Source organism: Leptidea sinapis, chromosome 3 (genome assembly GCF_905404315.1).
Source record: "Leptidea sinapis chromosome 3, ilLepSina1.1, whole genome shotgun sequence".
Taxonomy (NCBI): Eukaryota; Metazoa; Arthropoda; class Insecta; order Lepidoptera; family Pieridae; genus Leptidea; species Leptidea sinapis.
Window position 1 is genome coordinate 10,545,741 of NC_066267.1, and position 26,760 is coordinate 10,572,500.

General features: G+C 35.8%; 1 protein-coding gene across 6 annotated transcripts in view; it reads left to right on the forward strand.

Annotated features, from left to right (window-relative positions):
• The window catches only part of LOC126979633 (CBP80/20-dependent translation initiation factor), a 56,085-nt gene that overhangs the window by 25,218 nt on the left and 4,107 nt on the right, over positions 1–26,760 (forward strand). For 3 of the 6 annotated variants that reach the window (XM_050829075.1, XM_050829074.1, XM_050829076.1), the window contains 6 exons: positions 1,441–1,522; positions 8,024–8,156; positions 21,304–21,454; positions 22,037–22,307; positions 23,763–23,953; positions 25,822–26,019. In XM_050829075.1, the coding sequence (XP_050685032.1) occupies positions 1,441–1,522; positions 8,024–8,156; positions 21,304–21,454; positions 22,037–22,307; positions 23,763–23,953; positions 25,822–26,019 (1,026 nt within the window). Of the gene's footprint in view, positions 1–1,440; positions 1,523–8,023; positions 8,157–10,334; positions 10,837–21,303; positions 21,455–22,036; positions 22,308–23,762; positions 23,954–25,821; positions 26,020–26,760 lie in introns of those variants that run through there. The other 3 variants (XM_050829077.1, XM_050829078.1, XM_050829079.1) reach the window with 3 other exon arrangements.

Consider the following 26,760-nt stretch of genomic DNA (forward strand, 5'->3'; position numbering starts at 1 on the left):
ACATAATCACCTAATGACGTAACAGCAGAGCTGCCAATATAGTAAACCGATGTAAGGGATGGAATCAATCCATAATTTTTATCGATCTATATATTTAATATTAATGTGGTCTAATTTTAAGGTTTAGGGTTTCCTTTGTTAATTAACATTAGTCCATTATGATGGACCCAAGCCAAGCTTAACTTGTTGAGGGATACGTTTAGTTATCTCAAAGAAAAAAAAAAGAATTTACATAAGTAATATTTGTTTAATAGTTTTATTTTACGTGGTGTAATAGTTTCGGTTATGACAGTATTTGGTATTCGTTTTTCAGGTGTTGCAATTAATATTTTTTGCCAATTAAAAAAACTTAACATTTACAATAAAATATCGACGGTCGATAAAAAAATGTCAAGCACTACTGATACTTTATAATATTATAAATTTTACTCTAGATGAATTTAATCAATACTCTATCACTTTTAATCACTTTAAGCATTCTTTATTAGCTTATTATTTGTTCTTTAGTACTTACCTTTCTTCATACAAAGGGAATTTAGTCATGAAAGTTCTCTTATTCCCTCCCAGCTGAGCGGCCAGATTTAAAACCACATATTTCACAAGCTTTATAATACATTATATAGCCACGGACGAGTAAAAAAATAAGGACTCCATGTCACCTTACATAAAAGTGAGGCACCATAACAAGCCGGTTAACCCACTTACTACCCCACGCATACAATTACACCAATACAAGCCGATCGGCCGCCATTATGAGATTTGCCATCGTCTGTGACAGATCAGTTTGCGTCGCAATAAAATATTTTAAAAATGCCGTCGTGCGTTGTGAAAAAGTGTAAAAACAATATAATATAAAAGTATTTGTGGATATATGATTATCTAAGAGAGAAAAAAATGTGTAACTGGTATACCCCGTAACCTCACACACACTAGCATAAAGGTGCTTCACTTGCTAATATCACGACGCGGAGTCCTTCTTATTTTACTACTCCGTGTATATAGTTTAGAAATGTATTACACATCCACTCTACAAATAATTAATTGAATTCTCCTGATTATTAAACGAAAAAAGTAAAAGAATATGACAATACGTACGTAACAGTGGTAACAGTCACTTTTATTTTGAATGAATGACATGTAACATGACACTCAAACCAAAACAAACAAAAGAGTCGAATATACGTTAGAGCAAGACAGCGCGTGCCGCCATTGTTTTTAGTACGCGTTTCATACATTTTCAAGTCTTAGAGACAGTTGCGCCAGGCTGATACGATCTACGACTACGAGGAGCACTGAAGTTGTTCTTATGGTCATTTCAAAATGAATGATAAATAAATCGCTTTAAATTTAGCTTTTAAGTAAATGTACTTATAATGTTTAGATATTTTTTTTTTATATTACTACAGTTGGACCGTTATAATAGTTTTTTTTTTATTTCAGTTTCCAAATAATGGGAAACGACGGAGTATGATCTTGACGAACACAAAAGGAAAACCAACGCTAGAAATTTACAGGCCACCAGGTTTGTGAATTATTAATTTTATTTTATATATATATAAGTACCTATATATACCTGTTACACCTATTACAAACTACTGTTACAATCTCAAACTAATTACACGTAATACATTTTAATCATCCTACTAATATTATAAATGTGAAAGTTTGTATGTCTGGATGTATGTTTGAACTTCTTTAACGCAAAATCTACTGAATAGATTTTGATGAAACTTTACAATAATAAAGCTTACACACCAGAATAACAAATAGGTTATAATTTATAAAACTGTAGTGTGAATTATACAAAATATAAAAAAAGTGTGATTGTTACTAATGAATACAACTAGCGCCATCTCTTATCAACTAGCAAGCACAAGATCAATACAATTTATATGGCAAAACAACGTTTGCCGGGTCAGCTACTTGCTTATATTAATGTTTCTCTAGATCAGTAATTGCTATCTTTTTTTCTATCTTTCCGAACCACTTTAAATAATCAATCAAATTGAAAAGTTCAATTTTTTACTTATTAAGAATTGGTAAAAAAACTATCACTAAAACCAAACCACAATAAAAGAAAAATATTTAAATATTATTATTAAATGTATTTGATTACAAGAAAAACCCCCATTAGGTTTATAGGCAAAAAACTCGTGATGTAAATAGGTCAAATCACCATTTGATTTCCTTCGAAAAGTTATGTACATAACAATCTAACAACACCTTTATGACCAAAGACTTAACAATATATACTTGCTGTCTTATTCATAATGACGTAGCAAAGATTTAGAACATCGCTAATATACGCTTGTTAAAAAATGGTATTCATTATCGCATATTAGAGCTAAAACGCTCATTATCTCTTCGATAAAGCTGACGTGGCTTATAGTAGCTAGGACCCTTCTATAAACCTATTTTAAGCACTCGAACGCAAAAAAACATGGCTGACATCGATCAGCTGTTCGATAAATAATGTGTTAAATAGCTTCCCGCTCAAAGTTGTTGGATATTCGTCATAGATTGACAATCGACAGACTTCAAAACTTTGATTTTTGAAGTTTGAAATTATTTTGACCTCGATATTTGATAACTGACAAACCATTTACATTGAAAAGATGTCTGTTTCCTTTGACAGTTCCTCATTAATTAAATTAGTTAAAATCATGTTTTTTTTTGTACGAAATGGCAACATTGCGTAGTATAGAGACGTATTAGTTATAGGAGATTTATGTAACGAATGTGAATAAGGAATTTTATCGAACGTTCGATAGGCTCAAATCACGTTTTAACTAATAAAGATTTATATCTTCGAAAAGCGTTTTATTATGAATAAGGCGGTTAGCGTTTAGACAACCAAAGCTGCGAGAGAGATCATATCAAACGGATACTGTAACTAACCGATTTAATTGATAAGTCGTAAACAGCCAGCTACGCTTGGTATTAGCTCCTTTGTATTTCAAATATTAAACTACTAACTAATGCAAACAAGTCGTCTATTCGCTAGTATATGTTAGTCTTTGCCTATGAATATATATAGACAGTAGTACCTGGATGGCCCAGCCTTCCTCGGATTTTTAAGAAGCTACAAAACTTGAACTAATAAAAAACTAATAGGACATCTGGATTCGAAAAGAGGTTTTCTGCTTTCCGGACCACCCAATGTCCCATCTGAACTATTATAGTCTTGTATATAGTGGCGAAATTTACATTGGTATTCTAATGTAGCAGTTATTCATTAAAACACGGATAAAACTACATTTTTTTAAATTAAAATCTAGCTAGATCAATTATTCGCTTCCGAAACTACCTGTATACTAAATTTCATTAAAATCTAGTATAATTATTTACTCAATACAAGAATTGCTCGTTTAAAGATATAAGATTTTGTTATTTTGTAATATTATGGATACAGTATATCGGTACCTGATTCTGCTTTGCATAAATTAGATCATACGGGAAATGCTGGCTGGGTACAGTCATGTGTGTTGGCGCCAAAATTAAAAATAAACAAACTTCATATTTCGAACCGGTCGACAGTCTGATTTTTGTTTCGGTGGACGACAATTGTGACACGGTTACATGATTCGATTAAAAAGTGAATAATGTCGCGAATAATAGTGAAGCAATCATTAAGTGCTGTGCCCAGTGCGCCGGTGGCTCAAGTAGCGCCGGTGACCCCAGTGACAGCGGTAGTGCCTCCAATCGCCGAGGAGCCGACAGTCACAGAAGCAAGTTCTACAGGTCTGTTCCATTCAGGATTTCCAACTAGTAGAGAAACATGACGTTTACAATCATCTTTCATCAGTTCTCAATTGCAATAGTTGCTAATAATAGATAAGTCGAGATTTGTGGTCTCTTGTTGGCACAACAATCTGTTTTCACATGTCAGTGATGTTGTTTACCTCTTTTCAAAAGTAATAAAATATATTTCTATCATCCAATTATTGTTTTATGGAAACCTAGTACACTATCTACTCAATAATTTCAAATTATACGTATTATAAATGAAATTTTGTGTAATTTTCGTATAAATAACATTCACGGTTGTCATGGAAACGCTTTCGATTCTGTTTTGATCTGAATTTCAAAATGCATTCGACTATTCTAGCTTTTTAACTTGTAATGCAATCTTTTTTCATTCTCAATTCACTTTTGTTCTTATTAAATAAGTATAAATTGTATTTAAATTTATATAAGACATTGGATCTTTTTATCTTGCACTTTTTAACTATGGAAATATGAGTTGAAATATAATTCGGTAGATTTCGTCATGTGTTTAGTCATACACTGCGTTTATATTTACATCGAGTCGTAAAATATTTACATTAAGGATGAAATCATAGAATAGAATGCAAACTCATTTTGCCTTCCTAGCCGATTGGTGTCACTTATGGGACGGCCACATTACCGTACCGTCTACCGCGCTGTCACTTGAGTAACTAAATAATTATGGCATTTATTAACTCTTATATTTTCTCGAGAACTGATGTGATTCAGATTACTATAGGGTTCTTTGCAGTGGGAAAGAAGAACGCAGCTGGAATTATTGCTTATCACTATATGCCATATTGTTTGGAATTCCAAAATCACCGCCAAAAATCGTGGCCACAACTAGGTACTTAATCCTTTAATTATTTCCATAGCCATTGCCATATTACGACGAATCTTTAGTAATAATAGGGATTTTACTACCCACGACATACTATGATAGATGATAGATTTTCTCATTTTTTTTAGAAGCATAAAAAAGAAATCAGCGCCTTATTTTATATTTATTCTATTCATTATAATTTTTTAATCTAGTTTTGTACGCAAGCGAAATAATTTTACTTGATAGATTCCCCGGTTATTATAGTTTCACTTAAAGTATGTATTAAATGAAGATGTATTGATGTAATATATAAGGCAAGTGTGTGCGGGCAAGTCGGTCGCGGGAGACCTCGTAGAACATTCATCGACCAAACTGGGATCGTTTTGAGAAAAGGAGAGGTCCGAAGCAGCCGCAACCGGCGAGCATGTATGAAAAGAGTAATGAATGTAGAGGAAGCGCGTGAGGTTTGTAAGGATAGAAGCAAGTGGCATTCTGTTGTTTCTGCCTACCCCGACGGGAACAAGGCGTCAGTTTATGTATGTATTGATGTAAGAATCGTATATATATATTGAATATTTTTGAATCGGAATCACGTTCGTTTTTTTATGGAATAGGAGAATAAAGCAAGTGAAATGACCAGACATCTGATAACTATTATTTAACATCTTAAGTCATAAAGTGACGAGCGCAATTCTAGTCATCATTGCAGCCGGAAGACGTCCATTGCTGGACAAAGGCCTCCTCCAAAGATCGGCATGACGGTCGGTCCTGCGCTGCCCTCACCGTCTATCAACACTACGTCTTCCGGTACGTGCTCCCCATCCAACCATTTGGGCTATGTCGATGACTTTGGATGGCAATTCCAGTCCCGCTCACAAATTATGGTTAGGTATTCTAGAATCCCGTGTGGCACTGTATTGTATTTAATGGGCAGGGTGAGTCACTTGCCATCAGTTGAACTTCTTGTTCGTCTCGTTTATCTCATGAAATCGAGAAGACATACAATGACGAGGACGTATCTACTCGGCTAAAAGCGATGAATCCGTTCATAGAGAACTGTATCCGTGACTATGTCTGACATCCCTGCTAATATTATAAATGTGAATCTATAAGTTTATTTGTTACGCTTTTAAACCGGAGCTACTGAACCGATTTTGATGAAATTTGGTACAGTGATAGACTAGAGCTTGGGAAAGGAGGCTACATTTTATCCCGGAGAAGTACATGGTTTCCGCAGGGTTTGTGAATAATTTAAATTCACGTCGATGAGCTATAACTATACCAATAGCAGGTTTAGTTTGCCATAGCAATCTTGCTCGAAATAAGATTCATATAACTGGAACTAGAATAGGACATAGGATAATCTTCAATTCCAAACTTGCTTATTTTTTTTAAACCCTTTATCTACGCGGAGGAAGTCGCGGGCATCAGCTAGTAATTTATAATTCATGTATCAACTTTCAGCGTCTCTAGTGGTAAATTAGTTACTGCCAAAACGATAAAACCTTTAAAATAAGAATTTCAAGAGATTTCGGCATTTCATTTCCGCTTTGCACTGAAAACGATGAAAAAATGACGTTTTCAAAATGGCGACTGACGCAGCCGTAGTTAATTTTGTCCACCTGAACAGATGAGTCGGTGGCACTAAATATATATATCTATTGAAAGTAACTGTTGAAAGAATCGGCGTATGCTTATGGATGTGTGAAATCGACGTGCCACAATGCAACGACTTTATTAAGGTTAGCGGCAGGAAGTGGGGCATTGTATGTACCGCGTTCGTACAATAGTGACCATATTTTGTTATATTTTGGTGTCAGCAGCTAACGATAGTTGGTTGGTTCAATCATTAAGACGACCCATATAGCCGAATGGGATGAATCCCGGTAGGTGCAATCATTTATATGATGAATATGAATGTTTGTTTCCGAGTCATGGATGTTTATATGTATGTTAAAGTATATAGTATTAAATATATCGTTGTCTTGTACCCATAGCTACAGGCTATGCCTAGTTTGGGGCAAGATAATTTATGTGAAAGTGTGTCAATATTATTATTTTTTTTTAACGTTAATATATACGCCCTCAATCGAGTAGGATTTTTGGTGTTCATACACTGAAAACTAATATATTTTGCAGTATCGTTTTTTATTTTGTTACTGGTTAGCGATAACGCATCGTTAATTAATTCAAGTCGTCCTTAAAAAAAATAAGATATAAAACCGGTACTAATTCGTACCAAGGACGGTGTGCTGTTATTGTTACTTTTTCTGTTGTCAAGTACGACAATGTCTGAATTTTTATTCAAGTCATGTAGTCTATGGTGCGAAAAGAGACACGAGCCTTTTCTTATTTTAATATTTTGAACTTATATTGCGAGTAAGTTATCTGAATTTTTGTCAATATTCATAACAGATTCTTCGCGGAAACTAGCCTCCTCTATGGCCGTAAATTAATAATATTTTAGTATAAGGTTTATTTATTCGATAGATGAAGTTTTGAAGTATATACCTACATGTTTTCATAACTCAATAATGAGAATGAAATAAAAATAGTCATGCTAACGTTTGTGTATTTTAGATAGGCTTGATACTTTCTATTGGAAAGTAATTTCTTACGAATGAATGCAATTTTGAAGAAAAAAATCATTTTAACTAGCTCCTTTTTATAATAGGATAGGCAGATTTTTTCAAGCTCAACATTTTCAATTTGATAAGTAGTAGTTACGGGAGAGAAGTAGGCCATTTTAATCCGCACGCAAAATGCAACTTGAGCCGGGCGAGGATGGCATAAACACCCAGTTCAAGATCGCCTTTTTTTCCTCCCTTGTTTGCGTATACGATATTTAACGACACCTGGAGATATTAATTATTAATGGAAAGTTTTCTTTTTTACCTTGTTTCCGTATTATTATTGAGGCATGCGTCAAATTCAGAGGAAAAATGCCATAGTAAAACATGCTATGCGAACTTTCCGCAGAGGTGTGGTAAAATATCATTTTATCCATTAAATTGATAGTTGAAGTTACTGTTGAATCGGATCTTCTGTTAATGTTACAGTAATAACTCTGACACTCATATTTCTTACTCATATATCTTCAGCACTTGTGTCTCGTCGGCCACCTGAATAATTTTTCAAACACAAAGCCTCATCGCTGTTCATTCTATGTTGTCATTGCATTTCATCACTTCACACACCAATTTATCCAACAGATATATTATAAGTTCCCTATGACACTCACGTATTTCATGACACTATATATTATATGAAAATGCATCGTTAGCCAACGCACCTGATTTCCCTGACACTTATGCCTTCCCTTTACATACACATTATTCTTCAACACCCATGTCTCATGAACCACCTGTCTGTAAGTCCATCACTCCCACTGCTTATCTCCTCTCTTCTCTTGACGGCTCCAATGACCGCCAGGTGTCCGCACAGACGGCGTGGCGGTGACTGCTGCCAGCGGTTCCAGCACCTCGACGACTGCAGCCTCCTCCAACAAGCTAAATGTTCACGCCAAGGAGTTCACCATGGCCAAGCCCTCGGACCTGCACATTAGGTGAGTTTACCTTATCAATGTTTGTTCATATATTATTCCATAAATTAAGTGGCGTTATTTATAAGTAAACCGGTAAGATATACTTTGGTGCTCACCGTAGGAGACTCTGATACCGTCTCACTGTGTCTGTCGCCCTGATCATTTTCTTTACGGATAATTTTCATTCATATTTCTTATTAAGTTATTCGGAAAATAACGAAAATCCAGACGGTATTAGATGACGAGTGAGTTGAAAAAGAATAACATCTCGTGCATTGTCGAAGTCTCGCTCACTGAATGATTTCCATCGAAAAACAATAGTTTTCGTTGTTTTCTTCGTCCATATAATATTATTGTCATGTATCTATTGTGTTTTAATAATTTTTGTATTATTTGAAGCAACTCCAAACATTGAAATGCCTAAACCAAATGAACATACTAGAAATATTAAGAGGACTACCGCCTTAAAGAGACCAAGGTTAAGATTCTTTTGTCCCATACAGGAGCAGCATTGTTCAGAGATGCTCGTTTTATTTGCTTACTCATCGCTCTGAATAAATTTCTGACGTTCAATATTCTATAAAGTTATTTTGAATGCGTTATCAGAATAAAGGTGATACATACATATATTTACTTCCATGTCCAAAAGTGTAGATTAGTGTACTTCTCTTTATCCCTTTACAAAAATTAGAGAGTGGATTCCTTACTTTTGTGCTTTGGCGTTGCAAAAGTGTCTTCGGTGATAACTACACGACAGGTGACCCGTACAACCGTTTGTCCTCCTTTCCCATAAATCAAAAATACTATATGATATGTGATCTCTGCCATGTTTCGACAAATATCAAGATTACTAGATGAGAGAGTAAGAACAAGGTGGCCATCTGTCCCCCACATATGATCTGACCTCCATTGGTTATTGAGTCAAATATAGTTAAATGGGAAGCCATTTCAGTACACTATCGGTCGTAAATGGACGAGATACAGATTGGATAGTATAATGCCCTGTCGGTGCTTTTGTGAATTATCACATCGAGTAGAATTTGGCATAATATAAATATTAAAATAGAATACTAGAGTATATAGTAGATTGTAAACTATCTACTATATACTCTAGTACTCTTAAAATATTTACGATTTATGTGCTCAACTTCATTTTCCAAATCATCTATAATGTATACTATAATATATATCGACAGCAGATTTCTCTATAGCGAATGTTTACGTTTGATATCGGAAGCTTTCATTCCGACCTTGTATTGCTTTGAATGTCCAAAGCTAGATGGAGTCTCAAAATAGCAGTTGGCAAAACTCCAGTGCAGACAAACACTGTGATGACGAGAGCGCGCGGGTAGCGCGGGGAAGTCGTAGTGTTAGTTTTATTTAAACAAAATATGGGAACAGCTAATCTAAATGAATTAAAATCAGATTCAGACGATAATCGATAAGGCGATAATCTCGTACCCGCATTCATGTCTTCGTGGTTTTCATCCTATTGTCGTTAGATGGTTATTGATTAATGTACAGTATACCCTGATGTAGTATCTATCCCAACTAGACCAAACATTTTACAGCCAATAGTTGCTCTCCACAGCTTCTGTTTCAAGCAAATGAATATTTTTATGAAATGGAATGATCCAAAATGTAGCATTCAGGTATTATCAATACATGAACGAAGTATTTTATTAATCCGCAAATCAGTCAGCCTGGAGAGATGCCACTTAACATGGCTTAAGGAACATAGAACTTCCTGGAAGCACCATTGGGTCACATTAGATACAACTCTGGTAGGAACGGCCCACAATACAAGAAATGATAGTAAAAAGTGATATTCTGTCTTCTAAATTGTGAATGTGTAGTTTCACAATCCCAAACTGGCAATAAACTGGAGTCAAACTGCAAACCAGGTACAAAAAAGGTGCAACACATGGTCACAAGTACTGGTACACGCAGCTTAGATTTTCAGGTAGATCATACAGAAATATTTAATCCGTACGGATAGATATATAAGTGTGCTCACATAGTCCGTAGAACGAAGGCACAATCGCACGAAATCAGCCATGTCGTCCATTGCTTCGCGCCTCATTTTTTGGCTCGTGAACGAATGCAAAGCGAGTGACGATGTGAAAAGCGCGGTTAATGGCGTCATTCACGAAGTGAATTAGCGTTGCGGATCGAGAGTACTGACACTAGAGCCCGCTTAGTATGTTTTGTTATCACTCTGTCCGCGGCGTTGCTGACGTGAGCTCGCCCCCGCGTGCCGTTGTCGCTGTGCCCAACAGAGTACAGTCTGCGCAGGCGCACATAATACTTACGAACGCGTCCAAACAAAACGAAAAACCGTGAACGCATCCGAACGAATCAAACCGACTAAATAGTCTACTATTTTATTGTGTTGTCTTATTTCATTGTGGAATTATTAGATTGTTCAACAAAGTATTGAGCGGTTTGTTTCCTATCCACGCAAGCCTTGGCCACGATCGATTCTATTTTTAATATTGTGTTGTGTATTTGTTGAAACGGAACGTAATTTCACTACACGAGATTGCCAAGTTTGCGGGCGGGATTTGATGGATTCTGTGATATTTTGTTTGCAAACAAGAGATAGTGTTGGTGTAATGAGGTGAAGATCATTGCAGGCTTTGCTTTGTTTACTTTGTGCTGATATAAATATGGTCCGTGGAAGATACTCTACGTCAGACATGTGAGTAGTTGCTTGACTGTCAGTTGTTTTTCAATATACTATTTAAAAATGTTTTCAACGTTTTGAGAACGCTGTTGGTAGAGCGCTAGAGTCATATAATCTTTCGTGACCAATGGGCTCCGGTTTCCTCAAACTCAAGTACCTACTTATTATTTATTTCGTTATTTATTACAATCGCCAACAAAATAATCACTTACTAATTACATTAAGTAAATATTATTCTTAAGTGTTACTGCACTTACAGGGTACGACCACATGCATAGGTACCTACTTATACATAATTTTTGAATTTTAATTGTGTAATATAAGAACTAAAGTTATAATTAGGGGTAAGCACAGAGGCGGCCCTACCCATTGCGAGACTTCGGGCGGCAGGTCTTTGCGAGGCCCTTAGTACTGTGTGATGAGTATGTTATGCGAAAGTAGGTCTAGTTGTTGGGTTTAGGTATTTGTCATTTGAGAAGAAATGCTAAATATATTCATCAAATACTTACTGCATAATAATTTTTTCAATTTTGTTTTGAATGAATTATTAGTTAACTAACTTTATTTTAATTTACCGTTATTTTATAACCTTAATAAGTAATAAAGGATCAAAATCAAATGTTTTAACACAAATAATAAAAAAGTATAGTTAAAAAATCTTTTTTTTTTTAATTTGCTTCGGTTGTTGCGCGAGGCCCTTTGTAAGAGTGAGGCCCCGGGCGAATGCCCCGTTCGCCACCCCTTAGGGCCGCCACTGCATTGGCATAAGATATTCTCCCGGGTTGTATGAACTGTTTTCTTAATTTTATAGCTGTTATGACCAACCCAACTGTGACCTGTGGAGTTTGACTTACCTATCTCTGTATTAATTAATGATTTTTCATTTTTCAATCCTTAAACTTGCTGATAAAAATAAGATTTGTTGGTCAAATTTAATAAATATTATACACAATGCATAACGCACTATCAATATAAAACAACATTAATAGTAAGTAGAAAGCCACTATGAATTCTCGAGTCAGGAAAAATGTAAGTGTCAGTTAACGAAGAACTTTACACCCAATTTATTATAATATGAACCCTAGTAGGTAGTAAAAAAATGAGTTGGACTGTTTTTGCGCTGACGGCCGCAACTATAAACAGGATATGAATGGCAATTTGCATGTTCAGGCTGTATTCGCAACTTTTTCCATACGAAAGTCGACTGTTCCTTCCTAGTTTAGGAAACTTGGAAATGTGCAAGTTGTTTATATATTAAGTCTCCACATAGATACTATATATTGCGTTCGCACCTAGCTTCAATTCTTGGACTATTTATCTCTTCCTGTCGAGTCACAGGGATCATAACTTTGTGTTCAGCCTGTTACTCCTTATTCCATAAATTTAAATCGTGAAAAGTTTGGACATGATCATTGACCTATACCAGAAGGGCTTCATTTCTTTAAACTATACATTTTTTTTCTAGCTTATTATTACTTCTGCTGTCGCAGCACCAAATAAACTTTCTCCTCAACGTCTGTGGCCACAAAGCGAGTATTTAATCGCTCGAGATTTCGAGACCCAGTATTCCGATACTAGGCGACGCTTTAAGGGAGGTGTTGTCGAAGTGGTTCAAGCTAATACTGAGATGCTCCAGACGAGAGATGACAGCAATGCTCCATATGGAGCCGGGCCTGCGCTATATATATAACAAGAATGTGGGCCGACTTGAAGTATTGTCATGCCCTATTTACGAGGCCCTGCTTCTTCCAAGACAATTTCGTTTTGTCTTCCTGATAACTGCGGAATTGGCAATACCTCGAGATTTCAGGACCCAGTATTCCAATACTAAGCGCGGTATTGTGTTATCGAAGAGCAGTGATACAACAGATGGGGTTTTTTAGTGGTAAACGCACAATCTTGAGTCTCCTGGGGGTTAAGTTGGACAAGGGTCATTTTACTCCATTCCGCGATTTTCTCAAGAGAAACCTCACGTTCCATTCGGCACTGCTTGACGATTTCCCGAGAGAGATGGTCCATGTATACGACATCACCAGCACTGTCCTCTGTATAGTACTGTCCATGTATATTGGAGGTGTCCAACATATCATTGATATGCAGACAAAACAGTGTAGGACATAGCACACAACCTTGGCGCACCGTATAGATGACGCTACAATAATATAAGGATCTATAATGTATGCGACGCAATACATAGGTAATATATTTCATTTCATTTAAGAAAACCATTAGATTTTCAGAGAATAATTCAAATATATAGAACTTTGTTACAAATTTTGGTTTTCCAAGATCTTGCGTAGATCTGAGTATGTAATCAAATCTACGGTCACTTAGTAATTTTATACTCTTCTGCTTATACAAATTGAATATTTTATATCGTCAATCAAATATCACTTAGAGTCATGTAGCTTACATGATTTCCGTAAGACAAGACGAGGAAATTGAACTTAATTTTATAACAAATATGTTATGATAACATATTGTGTGGTGTATGTGTGTGTATCCGTAGCGAATGTCTGATTGGTTTAATAACATGGCATCGTTAGTACCTACCTATGTATTTGACTATTACGTCAGTGTAATTGTACAATTTGGATGGCGTTCTCGCACTGTCGGTGAAGCGTAGAAACCCAAGAAGGTCACCTTAGTTATTTGTGAAATGATTCATGTCATTAATTTCATATTGTCTTATGCTTAGCTAATGGTACGAGGAGTTATATCATTCCGTTGATGGCATGTGCTAGTTCAATGTATTTAGTGTATATTACGTCGGAGAGTGTCCTATTTGTAAATTTATTTTGAAGCGAACACAACCGGCTATCTGCCATTAATTAATGTAAAAATAAATAAAAAAAAACGTTCTGCATGTTGGTATAACACACCAATGAGTCGCAAACATCGCGGACTTAAATACAAAAACCAGAATTTTGATCCGTGCATGTCTTGACAATTTCAAGTAACTTTTGTAATATTGATTATAATGGGCAAATGTATAAACCTAAAAAAACCTGTATGTATATGAATGTACCTTAAAAAATGTATACGGGTAACCAAAAAGTAATACATAATCCAAATTTTATTATTATTTGCTTGAACATTTTGCGCTCAGAACAGGTTTGAGTTTTAAAGTTAATTTAGTTGCATTATGAGTCATCGTCGCGGTCAATTTTCGTCTCAGCTAAACCCACACAGTACCTTTGTATGATAGCCGTTTGAAGCTCCCACTGTGTATGAGAGTATGATTCACGATTCACCAGACGGCGATATGCCGTCGTTATTAGAAAATTGCTCTTAGCTTAGTGCAAGTAAGGATGTGTTAAACAAAACTAACGTTCCAACTCCTAAGCCCACATGTCTACAAATGAAGCTGTAATGTTCCTGCCAGACGTAGCTTCAAATCAGTCGAAAACAATTCCTGTATTATTTTGTGAGTAAACATGTTTTAAACTGACATATTTAATACTTGACAGGTACCGTCATTTTTAACCGACTTCAAAAAGGAGGAGGTTATCAATTCGATGGGTTTTTTTGTATGTACACCGATTACTCTGAGATTTATGGCCCGATTTACGTAATTCTTCTTTTGTTTGATGCGAAATAGATGCCATTTGGTCCCATGAATTTAAATTTTACAAGTTTGGCCCAGTAGTTTTCATTTTATGAACATTTATATGAAAATTTTCGTCTACCTGGGTGACATAATTGTTTTCTGTGTACGGTTATTTTTTAGTTTTCATTCAGGTTGATAACATATTATTATTAAGTAAAAAACAAAAAAAAAACTAATTAATAGTATGTTGTTAATATTAAATGTAAAGGTTTGCTTAAGAGGTGTATTAAATTAAATATTTAGTTATTTGATACTTGTCGGTTTTTTAAACGTAGTTTTTTTTTCATGAATTTGTTCAGACATTTGTAGATGTGAAACAGAGCCTATGTATGATGTTTCCTTTTTTCTCTCCTCGTGGCAGTTTTTTCAATAATAACACAGATTTTTGAAGTTATACTTCTTCTAAGCGCGTTATGAAAAAATTATGAGAGTGAAATTTAAAGATGCGCGCGCATCATTAACACAAAAGTAAGAGGGTGAAGTTGGTTCCTAAAGTTTTCTGACGTGTGCGATATTCGTTATTTTTTTTTGTTTCTTCGTCCGTTATTAGCACAGGCAAAGGGTTCAAGCCGATACAGCCGTATTCGTAATTTAATAATTATTTGCCAAAGCCATCTTTGCAAGATTTTACAATATTGTTCTTTCTACAAACGTAGAATAGTAGGAGGAATAAATAATTTTAAGGATTTTTGCTTTGTTACGCCAAAGAAGTATAACTTCTTGCGTGCATACATAAATACACACACTTTTTACTATAGTGATAATACGCTCTAAACCCTAAGGAAACGTCAAACACTTATAAGTAGATACAGTAGTGTAAATGCATGGTGTAATGATATTTTAAAAAAAATACCAAAATAGTAGCGGTTTCTAAGCCTACTTATGTCTGGAGATATAACTAATCATTAATAAATAAATTAAGTAATATTGGCAAATTTTTGATTATTATACAAGTGCGTGAAAACCTAAATAAAAGCCAACAAATTGTGTTTAAGCCTCTTTCATTTACCAACTATACTAACTAAACACGTACTACAAGCGGTGAACGCATGAAACGGTTTAAGTTTGATTGTTTAATCATAGTGACTTCCAGCCTTTTTACCTATTACGTGATACTACGAAATAAGTTGACATGAGAGAAATTTATCCGAACGAGGGTTATATAGGTAGCCGAGTGTGACCGCAACTATCCATTGCAGTGAAGTTATTTAATACCAAAAAAGTGATTGAATCTGGTCCTTGACTTCCATTCACCTTCGCTCCTTAGGTTTAAATAACTTTATTCTCATTAAGACCTATTGTCACTTACATGAGAAATTAACATTTTAACAATTGAAGTAGGTATTTACAAACAATGATTTTGGTAGGTACAGAATGCAATACAATGTTAGGCAAATAATTCATTCAAAATTATGGAGTATATGCCTTTGAAGGCTCGCTTTAAAAGAAGTCAATGTTTTGGCATTTCTTATTTCTGAGGGCAGGTTGTTATATATAACGTGTAACAATTCTGGTTAAATTCTTTTTTTAAAGATGGATGTGTATGAGTGATTTTTTTTTATTTAAATCCTTGTAAATAAGTAAGCATGTAGTGTGTGTGTATAATTGTGTGATGGTCATTTTTTTTTTCTGAGTAGATTTTTTCAGTTAAGTAGGGATGAAACAGTAGCTTTACTAGTTTATTTTGTGTTGTCTGTAGTTTAACTAATTTCGACTTTGCCGTACAACCCCATATTTCTATGAGATACAATAGGTTTAACTAGTGAGTTGTAAATTGTAAATCCTTCCTCTCTATAATATAATTGAATGGTATTCTATTCTGTTGTATCAGACTCTATTTGGGCGAAAATCTATTCGTTATACTATTAAAAGAAATACGATACCTAAAAGAAAATACGTGGTACGATGTTGCCACAATTTTTGGATGATGCAGTATTTGAACCTTCTTTTTCCTATATATAGTGGGAGGCTCCTTTGTACAGGATGCAAGCTAGATTATGGGTACCATAATGGCGCCTATTTCTGCCATGAAGCACTAATGTGTAAACTGTAAACATTATCGTGTTTCGGCCTGAATGGCGCCGTAGCTAGTAAATTACTGGGCAAATAAGACTTAACATCGTATGTGTCAACATGACGAGCGTAGTTGTGGTGCCGCTTCGAATATTTGGGGTTTTTCAAGAACCCTGAGCGGCACTTAATTGTAATGGACAGGGCGTATCAATTACCATCAGCTGAACGTGCTGCTCATCTCGTCCCCTATTTATCATTAAAAAAAATATCGCTTCTAGCATCCTTGACCCAACGTGGTAACTGCTAAGCTCCCTTTTTTACGTTTTGCCACCAGCCCTAATAATTCGGGAGATTTATTTGTGATATCGTTCTTTCAAATTTAAACAATTCATGTTATTTTCGTCACTTCATACACTTCTTTAATTTGTGCCAAAGATATAGAGGATTCAAACCTTAAGTTGTTGAAGAAGCTTACCTTAGTAGGACATTTCTTGGTTATTGCTTTGTTCCTTTATGCACTCCTGCAGGGGGACAACATTTTCAAACCGCCATTTTGATTAACTGTGTTGAGATTAAGTTTTCAGCATTATTGATATTATTCAACAATGGTGAAAACACGTAAACGAATGAAGATAATATTTCATTACATTTTCCTTCTTCTAGATATCTTATCAGATTATGACAGATGTAATCATGTAACAAGAGTTATCTAGGTATCTAGTCTAGTGAAAATAAATGTTTTCTGTAAAGATGATTCAACAAAGAAAGCGTGAATTAACATAACCCTCATACTCAATTCTAAAAGGACTGAGGTATTATTAATATTAGGTGAACCTGCGTACTGAGCTAGAGTCGCCCGGGTTCGAGTCCCGGTTGGTGCAATCATTTAACTTTTGGTTGGTCTAAAGTTTGTTGTTCTAAAGAAAAAGATTAATTAAAATTCGGCTTGAAAAAAACACAACTTGTTTCCCAATTGCGTGAATCGTGGTCGCATCGGAACAGTTCCGTTGGATCGAAAAATCGGCATCAAATTAATAAAATATATATCGTGAGTTAGGTACCCGTTATGATTATTACAATTATTGAAATAACGGCATACCAATAAATTACACACTTAAATATATAACAAGGATTCGGACACAATAGTAATTGACCATGACAATATTTTAATATGACACCCGTAGTAGGGATTTGCTTTGGAAATTATTTTTTCAGATCCTTAAAATCAGGACAAAACTCTACATTTACTTGTTAAAATAATGCATACTTTTTATATTTGGACAACAACGAAATCTTCCTCGTTTGGCCATACACCAAAGCTATTGTGTGCCATATACACATATGATTGTTATGACCGACAATTAACATCCAGCATACTAATTGAGACGAGCTCTATTGATACCTATGACTGCAGCAGTGTGTTCATATATTATTTAAACATTGTAACCGTGCGCTATGAATCATAAGAGAATGAGAAGTCACACGTATTTATAGATGGACCTGGAAATCACTTATTAACTTCTTTAAAAGTATAGGTTTACATGTTCCATGTGGGTATTTCTTTATAGTTTTTTTTTATATTAAATATGAAAAAATGGTTAAATAGATAACCTGATACGTGAACACCGCTGCATACACGACATAATGTGACCTTGAAAGTAAAGAAAAACTAAAGTGGCTCCTTAAAGTATTTTCTTTGATTAACGCGAGTTTTACACATTTAAATAAAAAAAATTTAAAGGATTAAAACGCGTCTAATTGTAACTGTGTTTTTACACTAGTTTTTTGTGTAAAAGTTACATTTTTATTTTTAGTTTAGTTAACCCAGTTGGTCATTTCACATTTTAGTCATTTCACCTGCAGAAAAAAAACGAAAACTGGAAAGGTCTTGAAACGTCGAGTTAACTAAAATAAAAATGAGTATGTCCCTTTTACACAAAAATCTAATTTAAAAACACAGTTACAAGTACACGTGTTTTAATCCATTAAAAGTGTTTTACTTAAATGGCTCCTTTTATTGAAATAACAGCAATACAACCAGTAAAAAAATTATTAATTAGCTTTCGCCTGCAATTCTATTTCTTTTCGATTGACATGAAGATTTATTTTTTGATTGTACTGCAGCGTCTGTCTCACCATAAATGTTTATAAGGAAATCATCTTTATAATATATATTTTTTGCACAGAATATTACACGCTTTTTATTAGCTTCACCTGTATGTATGTATGTTTGTAACCGACTCATTTGGGCGCGTTTTTTTCTCACTTTAATCGGCCAGATTTCGTTCAAACTTCATAGAATTATCGATGATCGATGACAATGCATTAATTTGATAAAACTATTCAATTTGCAGAATAAGATTTTTGTTAATTTATTTAATTTTCATCTATCGTCTATAAGGCAGGAATTGATGTTAATTTTAAATTTCAAAATAACTTTTCCATTTTTTAGTTTGGTTTTTTATAAAAAAAATGTTTTTTAGTTTTTTTTTAACTACTATTTCCTTTTACTGTAATGTTCGTTAGTTAGTATATACGTTAACATGACGTTAGAGCTAGTGAGTTAGAAACTGTCTCAATTGGCCTTAACTCAAATCTTTAAAGTCCAGTTATCAATTGAAATACACACTTCTCCATGGGATAATTTTTCACTGCTAATCCTATGAATTGTTTTAGGGACTCTAAAATGATATGGTATTAAGAGCAAGCATTCCTCGATATCTATATATAAAACTGACTATAAATCATAATCCCGCGGATTATGATCGAGATTAAGTGGGAACCTGTCTTCAGCTATGTCAATGTCGGGAACGTTAATTTCCCACCAGCCACGTGGGGATGGAGCCTAATTAGTCTAGTCGACAAGTTGAAAATGGTACAAAATAGATATACTGCTCTTAAAATTATGTGCGATCTCATTGGATCCGGAATGACGCCTAGAAAAATGTGCCAAAAGCGTGTATTAGCAATTGCAAAAGTTATAAACAATTAAAGATAAAAAAAATGGCATTTCGTTTTTTGCCAATATTTCATAAGCTATTAAGAAATTACAAAAAAAAGATTCTGAAAGAGGAGGAAATTTTCAATAAAAAACTCCGAACTCCATTATTTATAATTTTAATTTAACGCTGAAATAGGTCTGCGCGCGACATTTTTAGGCTTACATTGCAAATCCAACGTTAGCTAAACCCTATCAGATAAATCAAAATAATCTACTATATTAGTATTGTATATCTTAAACACTCCGCAATGTGTGTGCTCTTAGGGATAACCCACAATAACTACTCGTATTTTTTATTGTTTACTTTTTACGTGATATAATAAATTATTTACGAAGTGAATTTTAAGCAATACAGCATTCATCGTAATCCAATTATTTACATTAAATACATTGTGCATCGAATATAGATCAATATGGCACTTTACAGCATGTAATTTCAATTAATATTTTCGAAGATATTACAGATTTAAAATGCAGGGAAGTAGCGGTTGCGGCGGTACCGGTCGGGAAGCATTAGAATGAGTATCAAAATGTTTGTAAAGTTTAGCAGTCTATGTAACTTATTTTTATATATTATCGTCGTTTATTCTTGAGATGTTAATAACGGGATCACTAGGAATTACATTACATTTATTTATTTTTTACTTTCAACTTTTGACTGAACGAAGTATGTCCGGGCAGCTAGTGATTGTTTAAATTAAAATCCGAATTGTTCTTCCGGTATGAGGTTTTTGGCGTCATTAACAATCTGAAGCAGCGCCAAAATCATGTTTTCGTTTATAACAATGAGAGCCGTAAAACCACCACGACAAAAGAAACGCTCACGTTGGTTTCAATTACATTAATTATATGTAAGTGAATCTTAATTAGCGGTTGAGTGAAAACGTTTTTATCGTTTAAAAATAATGCAATTTGCGTAGCATCATTTATGTAGGCACCTAATGTATTATACAAGGTTCGATAGTATTGTGAAATTTAATTATACATGTAAAACTGCTCGAAGCAAATTTGAAATTAGTCAGTTAAGTTCCTGTTAATGATTTCGTTTATGTAGGGTTTTTAGGGTTTTGTTGTGTGCTGTGCTTAAAGAAGAGGGTTATGTCACCTAAAGATGATCATGGCCGCCTAAATTTTCAAGTAGCACCAGATAAATTACGAGAGTGTTGACGGTTTTTTAAAAGGTTGAATGCGCTTTTTTTGAAGGTACTCATGTCGTATCTTCGTGGAAACACGCGCAAAGAAACTCATTCCATACTTTGCTAGTGCATAGAATAATGTTTGAACGGTTTTTATTGTAGAGAAACGTGACGGTGCAGGTACGTGGAAGTGGGCGACAGGCTTCTGTTCAAACTGCTCTCCGTGATAAATGCGACACAAGCAGCGCCAAGTGTCGAGATGTTAACAGAGCAGCTTTTTTATCTATACCAGTGGGAGGCCCCTTTGAACAGGATGCCGGCTAGATTAAGGTTACCACAACGGCGCCCATTTCTGCCGTGAAGCAGTAATGTGTAAACATTACTGTGTTTCGGTCTGAAGGGCGCCGTAGCTAGTGAAATTACTGGGCAAATGAGACTTGACATCTTATGTCTCAAGGTGACGAGTGCAATTGTAGTTCCGCTCATAATATTTGGATTTTTCAATAATCCTGAGCAGCACTGCATTGTAATGTGTAGCGTGTATCAATTATCATCAGCTGAACGTCCTGCTCATCCGTTCTCATATTGTCATAAAAAAAGATCTGACGGTGCAAGTACCTACTTAAGCTAGTGGCCTGTAAATGGGCGACTGCTCTCCGGAACACTCTCCGTGATAAATGCGATACATGCGTATATCTTTTTTTATCTATTATTAATGGCAGGTCGACGGTGGGCATGGGGTACGGCAGCGTGGGCCTGCAACACTCGCGGTCGGCGGTGCTTCACGCGCAGGTGCCGCCGCACTACCGGCCCGTGATGCCGCCACACGCGCTGCTCGCCAGTGCCTCCAGCGGGAATGTTCCGCACGCGACGGTGAGTGGCGTATCTAGCTACTCGTTTAAATGCTATAATGCTGGGAGTTTCTTTATCAGTTCTTCTCCCTATGTCCCCAAGTGTTGTGGCAATATGTTATGTTATTGTCACTCATTATGGTGAATCAATATAGGTATTTATATCTCTATTTCTTGTGATTTTATCCTATCAACACACTTCAAAAAAGGAGAATCTGTATTTTTTTTAATTAATAAATTAAAATCTGATAAACCTTATAAATTCCAAAATAGTACATTTATAAAAAAAATCAGAACGGATGAAACCCGTGAGAATTTAGAGCAATAAGTTTATAGAAATAGGGGAACATAATAATATATTAAAATAAGCAATAATGTTCTTTGATGAGAAGCAGATTACGGACGTTGGAGCCACTCGCCGCGCGGGCTCTCTAGAGCGGTCGGACGGAAGCCGAAAGGCGTGGGTTCGAATCCCGCATCGTCCATAAAGAATTGAGGGATATCAATTCAAAAGAACATATTCTTTACTTAATAGTTTTTAAAACTTTTGATTCTAGAGAATGGGACGATTAAATAGCGTTCGTTGTATTTTATGGCATTTCAGGTGGGTCCGCGTGTCCACTTCAAATTGCCGCAGCAGATCGTGTCGGACAAGAAGAAGTCTCCGCCATCTTCTGTTATAAACGGAAACGGGAAGAGCATCCGGCCCCAGTCGTTCACGCCAGGCCTCAAACGCTCCAAGTCCCTGACGTCAGCGGACGCGCTGGCCAGCGGCATGGCTGCCTTGGGGCTGGCTGCAGACGCGGGAGACCTGGGCACCTTCCCGCCAGAGATACAGGAATGTATCGATAAGGCACTGGAAGGTGAGAATGCTGGTTGGTAGACTCTTTGATCATTGTTCCCGCACAAGGTGTTGGTGGGTGGAACACGTGTATTATACGCAACGAGGACGAAGTGGTGAAGGTATTTTGGTATTGTAAGATAGCTGTTAATTGTATATAAAGTTTAAATGATATCCCAGAGTTACGCTAGTGATGCATGAATACCATAGACAAGTCTTTACTTCTTTTTCTACCTACTACAGGTTAAGTCGAGTTAGTAAGTTCTTTTGTTGGGCGATGTATATGCTTTTACAACACGATCCCACAAAATGTACAAAACAAATGTGTTTTGTACAATTTGTTGATTTTAAAAGAATTGATATGTGCAGACATTATAGAAGAGTAATCGAAAACGTTTCGTCAAGCCTATTTGTTCTCAACTTTATGGAAATTTTACGGGAGTTTATGGAAATTTAATTTTGCACGAAAATTCTTACTTTATTTTAATAATGAATTAAGTATAACAATCCCATCTATTGATTGATCCATTGATTAATGAATGAAATATAATATATATAATTGAAAAAAAATTGACTCTGCGACAAAAGTACGTGCATAAATTGTTTTTTTTTTTGATATATCTTTCATGTAAGTATACGGCCCACCTGCGATTTCATTATATATATATATAGAGATATTTAAGCTAACCTAAACTATACGCTAGTAAGTACGAAATACAAAACACTTATAGGAATGGTATTTTCTATTCCGTCCTTGTAAATATATTGTCGGTGTCTGGTTTCAAATAATTATTTCCATAAATAATAGCTGGAAACGCATTTTGTTGTAATCTGAACTGCTTGTCCATACAAAATTTGTAAAACAAGGACAGTATCTATAAGAATTTAGTATCTAGATATATTATAACAATAATAATATTGAAACTGACAAATTTGTCATTTTCTACGCAAGTATTTATAAATAAAATTAATATAAGTATACAAAATAAAATATGTGTGTTTTCGTATGTATGTCTATACCGCATTTTTCTGACTACTACTACATTTTCATTGTAAATAATGTGATCAGTGACAGAAGGTACAGCCCGCTGACAGAAGGGGGGTCAGTGGAATCTTACGGCCGTTCCCAATATACTGTCTACAGATAGAGATAAATAACTACCTTCTACTGTCAGTAAGCAGCTGTTAATAATCTGAAGCTGTCCCAATATACCCGATAACTCATTCTTATCGACTTATATTGGGACGCGTGAATTTGCAATTTCCATACAAACTTCTATCGCTGGTAAGCTATACGTCGTCCCATTGACTGACAGCGTGTACGGATAAGGTGAGTTACCGTCGATAAGTTTATTGGGACAGAAAAGTCAACGATAGTTACGATTTTTATCTCAAGTAGGCCACAACCGGAGATAGACTGAATATTGGGAACGGCCGTTTGCAAATATTGCCGTAGCGCGTGTCAAGTATGTGGTGACGATGTTTGCAGATCCCAATGCGGTGTGTGCGCGCACCCTGATGGATGCTGTGGGCCACCTGGTGAGCCGCGCTGTGGAGTCCCCGCGGTACGCGCTGCCGGCCGCGCGGCGCTGCATCGCCGTCGTGGAGCGTGAGCAGACCGAGACCTTCCTGGAGTCCCTGCTCAACACGTGTCAGCAGTGGTACCAGGACCGTGATAAGGTGAGCAAGGGGCTTAGCTGTCATATATACAGGGGCGTGGATATCATATTATAGGCAATTAGTATAAATAAATATAGTACTGATGTTAAAGTTAATTTAGTTTAATTTGGTTCAGTTTAATTTTATGACCAAACTTCGATTGATCGAACACCCTCATAAAATTTTTCCTTTCGCTAGATACTAAATACCTAAGTAGGTAGTAGTAAGGTTAAAAGTAATCTTTTCACATTCCAAAGCTTCAACCACGACTAGTTAGCTCCACAGTGCCTACCTTACTAGAGAACCAATGTACGCCCCTGCATATATATAAAAAGTCACCAACATTGTTCGCGGCACCCCGAGAATGTCAAACTCATTTGGCACGTTCTCTGTCCTACGATCAAAGTACCGAACTCAAGTTGGAATCAGAATACAAAAATAACTTTGTTGGTTGCACTCCGGGAGTGCGGGCAGAAGTGAAAACTTGAACATTAACTTTGTGAATGTTTTGGATTGGTAAGGGGAATAACTTCGCACGAATTGCTTTATCAGAATAAAGTACCAACATTTATGTGGTTAAATAATATAGCATTTGAATGCGTCCACTATGAAACTTTACTCCAACAACTAAAGCATTATGGAGTTAAAAATAGAGCCCTAAATTTGTTTAAATCATATTTAAGCGGAAGCGTTCAGATAGTCGATGTAAATGGCAAACGGTCTTCGGGTAAACCTGTAGGTATAGGTGTTCCGCATGGTTCTATTCTCGGTCGTTTCTTGTTTCTTATATATGTGGTTAAATATTCATTAATTTCGCTATCGTACACAAAAATCACAATTTATATTACATAAAAAATTTAACACTTCAGAAGTATTACAAATATTTTACATTAAAAAAATTATCTCTCGGAAAAATCAGCTTATATCCATAATTTCAACGATTCTTACGAATTTTCGATCATGCTGCGTGTCCCGACGCGAGTTTAACATTTTATACTCATCCCAAGAAAAGTGCTCAACGCCGCTAAATACACATTTACTTATAAACAAGTCTTGAAAGTTGAAAAGAGCCGCCGTAAAATGTTTCCAGTTCCCAAGTATGAAACGGGTGAAGAACGCTGTTTATTAGTAGGAATTGTTGTTTATTTACCTAAAATTAATGAAATATAACAAGAGGCGGGCGATATAGCATTATAATTGGGGCACTACGTTATCACTTAAGATGTGTTTAAACACGCTATTGTTACATATCCCTTTATTATATTTTGATAGGCAATATTAGCATAGTTAAATTGGGTTTCTCCTTAGCTGCAATCAGTAGAGATTGCAGACTCTTTTGCAATAACACTACTTTCAGTAACAAGTTTTCTCAGAGAGGCCACTATATCTAACAAATCTGAACGACGACTCCTCAAATAGTGCTAGATTCGTGTTAAAGTTATCATTAATTATACATTTTCCTCATTTAGCAGATTTACAGCAAAGCGTAGGTACGACTAGTTTTTAACCAACTCTCTTCTCTTGTTTGTTTGTTGAATAATTAAAAAATATAATAAAACAATTATGAATAAAACTAATATGACGTGATTAATCATTGCTCATCTCATCCTCTCTTGTAACACCAGAGGAATTTCACGAGCACTGCTGGCCTCCCTTTTTCCCACCTGCATGATATCGCTTTTAGACCCTGGTACGAATGAGAAAAGTCTTCTTGCCGGAAGAGAATCGGCCACTTTTCTCCCTCATACCAGGGACTAAAAGTGAGCTTTTCATGGGACAAAAAGCTTAGTAGACAGTTTGGTGGAAAAAAGTTTCCTGAAAATCGCACTGTGGACCAACGATATAAAAGTTAGTCGCGTGTGGTGTGATGTCAGGTCGTGTGATTACAGCTGCTGGGCAACGTGGTGGGGGGCGGGCGGCCGCGCCTCATGGCGTTCCTGTCGTTCCTGCTGGAGATGTACTGCCAGCTGCGGCGGCGTGCCATCCAACGGCGCGGCACCAGCGCGCAGCCCGGCCACGTGCTGCTGGCACTCATCTGCAAGTGCTGCGAGGACTGCATCCGCCAGCCGGTGCCCTCGCCCAGCGACGTGAGTAATCGCTCGTGTACCTCCCTCTAGGTATCTAGTTACCTAGCTGACCCGACAGACGTTGCTCCGTCATGACAACGGTAACGTGGCAAGAGCGTATGTAAGTAGGTGGCTTTCCATGAAATCCTTTATTTGCTGACCTCTACTCGGTGAAAGGAATATTCCTACCTAATTTCAAGTCTCAACGCCTTATGGTTCCAGAGATTTCGTGATGAGGTGGAAATTTCTTATACATACAATGGAAATATATGATGTAATAATATGGAATATAATTAATAATGAAACTATTAGATCGAGTTGCCGTAACACCTCTATGTGTTTAAATATTAATAACCGCGTTATAATTTCGGAAATAGAAATTGCAAATGAATTTGATAAATACTTCTCCGAAATCCCAAAAATGACGACCAAAGACCTAAACTCTTCACCGAAACAAGCACAGGATTTGTTTTAATTACACGTACCAGTAGCTTCCTTTGATTTGAAATTTAATTATATTAAAGGTATACGATACACTAAAAATCTTCAAATCAATTAACCTAAAAAATAGAAAACACCATATGGGGCCATTCGATTAATATTGTAAAAAACATACTTGACAATATAGCAATTTAATTAGCAATAATATTTAACGAATGCATAGATGAGTGTGTGTTCCCTGACCTCATGAAATTAAAGTTATACCTTTGTTTAAATCGGGCAGTTCTTTTGACCCCGCTTATTTCAGGCTTAATTCAGTGC